General features: G+C 32.9%; 1 protein-coding gene across 1 annotated transcript; it reads right to left on the minus strand.

Annotated features, from left to right (window-relative positions):
* Positions 1-3058: 3058 nt before the first annotated feature.
* LOC132607958 (uncharacterized) lies at positions 3059-3658 on the minus strand. Its single transcript, XM_060322040.1, has one exon. The coding sequence runs from the start codon at positions 3656-3658 to the stop codon at positions 3059-3061; it is 600 nt and encodes a 199-aa protein (XP_060178023.1).
* Positions 3659-5590: the final 1932 nt, after the last annotated feature.

The following is a 5590-nucleotide window of genomic DNA, read 5'->3' on the forward strand; positions in this document are numbered from 1 at the left end:
CTTTAAACCCAAAAATTTCAAATAGCACACATAAGCATATAAAGCTAAGTAGACTCCATTTTTTATTTAAAAAAAAAAAAACAGGTCTCAATGTACTCATTAACTTTCATATTGATAACTTTTGATTTCAACATCTTTCAAACTATATATTAGAGCATTTACTGAACCACTTAGTAAAGTTAACAAGTTATAAAACTCATTTAGTTTCTACTTTTCAAAACAGTGATGATACCTAAGCAACTTCCAGAGCTTTAAACTACAAATCCATTTCTAAGTATGACTTAAGACCATCGTCACACAAAATGTAAATACACCAGTCATAAACCAAGTTATAGAAGACACTTAGCAAGTTTCAGGTCATATTTTAACAGTTTAAATAGCAACAAGATGTTACACTCTAAGTCTCAGACCCAAATATATTCAAGATATTAGACAGTGTTCACAAAAAATTCATTTAGCCTTAACAAATAATTCCAACATTCATTTTGAAGGCAAAATCTCATTAAGCTGAGACAGTTTTCACACATGGAGCAAATATATCACTAAAATGAATCAAGATGGCTAATAAAGATCACATTTGGCTAAGTTAAGGCCAAGTGAAGTCCAATATCACAAAATCCATTTCAGGGTATTAAAAATAACTTCAATCTAACTAAAATAGTTACTATTTGATACTGTTTCATTGAAAAGGTCTCAAACATCCAAATTTCTAAAACACAACATATAACTGAGACTATATCCCCTTTTTAAACCTATTTCTTCTCATTTTTAAACCTAACAAGTTATAACACCTATTTAGTTATAATAAGCTTACTTTTAATTCATTCCTTAAATCTTAAATAATCAAAACATGGACAGAATCATCATTGTAAGTAAGAAATTGACAGTTTATAATAATAAATAAGCTAGAATAGTAAATATTCAAACACTGAAAATAAAAGTAAAGGTTTAGAAAAGGATTTACCTTTTGTAGGGGCAACCTAAAGACTAAAGGGGATTGAAATTCACCTTCAAGTAATCCAAACTCCTTTTTATCTTCAAAAATCCCTTTTCTTATACCTTCATCTTATATATGTATATGTATATTGAGTGAATACTTTTATATATATATATATATATATATATATATATATATATATATATATATATAGTATTTTGTTGACTGTTATATATATATACAATGTATATAGTATATATTTTGTGTATAGCTCTTAGATTTTCAGTTTATGCTCTTGATATTTTTGAAAAAAAAAGTCCCCCTTTTCTCATTCTCTTTTCTTTATATTTATAGACTTAGCACGCTTAGGAAATCCTAGGAATAAAATGGACACCTCACCCAAATTTTCCTCCCAAAACCCCAAAATTTGTACTCTATATCAGAATTTGAAATTTTCACACATAGGACAACAAAAATCACAACCAATTGTACCCTAAAATCTTCAAAAAATCCAATAAAAATTAGAAAATGTAGGATAGTACGAATACAACCCATTATGTACTATTCCAACGGTACAGTTGTACCAAATAGTACAATGGGGATAAAATCCCCAAATTGTGTACCCTAATCCGTGAAGCATCTAGGAAATTTCCCCTAGATTCTTTACTATGTGTATTAAGGTGCACAAGATGGCTAAGGGCTCGAGGCCCCGCCCATGGCAACCTTAATACATAAAGAACCCGAATAACAACCTAATTACGCTTCAATTAAGTATGAAAAAATGAAATTCGAAGGGAAATAAACCTGGAAATCATGAGTAATCATGATTAAGTGTAAAACCCGTCAAGAATCTGGCCAAAAATGACCCTAAATCGCCATGAATTAAGCACAGTGAGATGAAACCCTAGAATTGCGAAAATCGCCTCAAAGAGAGATGAGGGGTGCGGGTTGTGAAGAATGAGAAAAGTTCACACCCTTTATTTTTTTAAAACTTAAAACCCCTCTACTTTTAAAAATAACCAAAAGGACCCTGTCCTATTTTAATAATAATGAACTATATATTATAAATACCTATATCACTAAGGAAACTAGTTATTTAGGCAAGTTAAAATTCAAAACTTGCAAATTTGAAAAAATATCTTTAAAACAAGCCCAATATGACATAGTTCCGTGCAATATTTAAAAATGTGAAAAATGCGGTCAAAATGAGCCGTAATTCATACGTCGTCTAAATTAACAATTTTCCTGGACTAGACGGAGCGGGATGAAAGTAAATAACTCGTATTTCTTATATTTGTCAATTTTTCAGAAAGTAGTAATTAGACGTCATTTTTGCAATTTTCTCAGGATTTTTAAAGTTTTAAAATTGAAAGGAAGTATCTTTACTCCGTCTTTGACTCGGAAAATTTGAAAATTAAAATACGCGTCTTATGAGGTGAAAATTAGGTGTCAACACACATCTTGGGTTTAGATGCTACAACATAGGTGATGACTTGTATCATGGAGATGGCTTAATGTCGACTTGTGGTTGTTGGTTTATGTGTTTATCTTGCTTTGTCGTCTTTATATACATTAGCTAGTCTTAGTAGACCTATGATACCTACCATTACTTGTTGTTTGTACTGACCTGCACTTGTTGCATTCTTTCATGAATGCAGAGTATCAGGTGGGATCGACTTCTACTCCTCGTGGTTGACTGTTCGAGGATTTGCTGATTCGAGTCTTTCAGGGTGAGCATGAGGACGTTCGCCGCCCGAAGACTCCTCTATCTACTATGTCTTTATTTCCATTCTAAGACATATGTTTTGGGACTATTGATGTATTTTTATTATTCAGACTTGTAGTATTAGTTAGATGCTCTTGTATGACCAGACTAGAACTGGGGTTTATTTCTATTGTTGCCGCTTTCTTATATTATTATCGTGAGACTTCCGTTATCCCATTTTCTTCCTCTTATTTATTATCTAATTATATGTTTATGAAATGTTGGGTTAAGGGTTCGCCTACCGAGGTGGGAAAGGTGGGCGCCCTCATGACCTAGGGAAATTGGGCCGTGATAGTACCTTACCCATTTGACATGAACCACAAACTTCTTTTGACAGTGAGATCTCAGGTAAATCCTTAGTCAAGCCCTTCATATATAGACTTTAAAGTAGCATAGTTAAAATGCCAGTATCTTTTGTGCCACAACCATGACTCATCCAAACTAGCAAAATTGGCACTATCAAGATTCCCGTCTAAAGGAAAGATTTTATTCACCATTCTTACTTTAGCAACCAAACTATCTTCAGAGTCAAACACCAAACAATGCTTGCCCTTAAAAAATAAGGAATACCCTTTCGACATCATTTGAGAAACACTTAATAGATTACATGCTAAACAAGGAACATACAACACATCATGTATAAATTTTGTACCTTGTATTGTCTGAAAGGCAACTGAACCCTTCCCATGTGCTTCTACCGTTTCAGCGTCTCCCATCCTGACTTTAGTCCTAATTGACTTGTCAACTGTGTGAAACAGAAGCTCATTGTGTGACATATGACTCGTACATCCACTATCTATGAACCATGTGGATTTATTGGTTGTGTTTTCTTCCTGAGAAGCCATAAACAAGATTTCTTCTTTCTTTTCTGACTCTTCAGTAAAATTTTCCTGCTGCATATGGTTTTGTTGTGATTGGTTCTGCTTGACCCTACAATTCTTCTCAATATGAACCATTTTTCTACAAAATCTGCATTGAATAGATGACTTTCCCTTGGACCAGCAGTCCTTTTCTTAATGATTTGTTCCTTTACAATGGTTGCAAGGTGGAAACTTCCCTTTCTTTGAAGATTCCCTCCATGTGTTTCCCCTTTGCTAATTTGTCTCCTTCCATCCTTTTATTGTCCTTCGCTGGCTGCTTGCCTTTATGCTTTTCTTGAAATGCCACTGCTGCTACTTCTTCATCTCTTATACTTGATCTTTGTTCTTGGGCTTGCAACTTACCGATCAATTCTGCTAGTGATAAAGTCTTCAAATCACAAGATTTCTCTATTGCTGAAATCTTGGACTTAAACCTTGCGGGTAAGCTTATCATCTTCTCCGCCACCTTTGAATCTGGAAAGACTTCACCAAACAATCTGATTTTATTTACAATCTCCAAAAGTTTGGCAGAGTAGTCTTTCATAGTATCTCCATCCTTTATCCTTAACGTCTCAAATTCTCTTCTGAGAGTTAGGAGTTTAACAGTCTTCACTCTGTCACTTCCATCAAACTCCTCTTTTAGCTTCTCCCATGCTTCTTTAGGTGTCTCACTAGCCATTATTCTTGTAAAAATCACTTCTGAGAGTGGTGAATTAAGACATGTGAGAGCCTTTGGTTTCCTTGACTTCGAATCTTCATAAATCTTCATCTGTGCAACAGTTGGATTTGGTCTTAGTGGAGGAGGATCAGTTTCACTTTCAATTGTTTCCCGTAAACTAAGAGCCTTGAGATAAGCCTTCATTTTTATCACCTATGTGTGATAATTCTCTCCTGTAAACATAAGAGGACCTGCACCTAAGAAGTTGTTGGAAGATGTTACTGCTGCTTAGCTCTCCTCACCTTAGAAGAACTGAAGAAAAAACGTTTTCTTTTTTCCTTCACTGATCCCTCAAGCTCTGATGCCACTGTTAGTTTTGAAACTTCAGATAAAGAAAAATAAGTTTCAGCAGAAGCTTTTTTTCTTTTATTTCATATTCCAAAAGGCATACACACCTATATCTACATACTAGTTACATGAGGCCAGTGCTAAGCTCGGGCCCAAATTTAAGATATAAGAAACGTACTCTTTCCATTTCAAATTATTTATCTTGTGTTTTCTTTTTAGTCTGTTTTAAAAAGAATGTCTCTTACCCTTTTTGACCACTCTTTAATTCCAACATTCACATGACATGTTTAAGACCATAAGATTTGAGAGCATTTCGGTACATACTGCATATCTTTAGTTTAAGACAACAAGTTTTGAAAGGTCTTCTTAAACTTCGTATCAATTCAAAACCAGACAGACAAATTGAAATGAAGAAATACTATTTTAATTAAAGAAGTATAATTTGTATCATATCTTTTTACTACGTAATTAATATAATTCAGTGGCATGTTAAACATGTATTGTTAAAAGTATTCATAATTATTAACAAAAATTATATGAGGGAGGAAGTTTTGCAGGAGAATTATTAAATACTAAATAGATACAAGCAACTCGACATTTTGTAAAGTAACATGATCTAAATTATATAAAATAATTACAACTCGGTGAAAATTGCGAACTGAAAAATATTGACATTTTTATGACTTTGTGAGTATATAGTTTCTTTATTTATAGATAGAATAGATTTTCTTTGTATTTATTAAATTTTAATCTCACTCGTGATATTTCATGTTGCAGGAGGTTGTGTTACTTAATTGTGGTGATTAAGCTTAATTTTAGACGAAATTAAGGAAAACACTAAATTCATTAAATGAACCTCAGGAATCACTTTAGTTTTTCATATATAATTTATGCTTAAAAATATTATTCCTCATTTAAAAAGTGTAATTTATATTCCATTCGTGCCAATTTAAGTATCTTACTTTTGTTTTTGGTCAGTCTAAAAAAGAGTGCCTATTTCTACATTAGATAAGTTGACAATT

The sequence above is a fragment of the Lycium barbarum genome, chromosome 8 (assembly GCF_019175385.1).
Source record: "Lycium barbarum isolate Lr01 chromosome 8, ASM1917538v2, whole genome shotgun sequence".
Lineage (NCBI taxonomy): Eukaryota > Viridiplantae > Streptophyta > Magnoliopsida > Solanales > Solanaceae > Lycium > Lycium barbarum.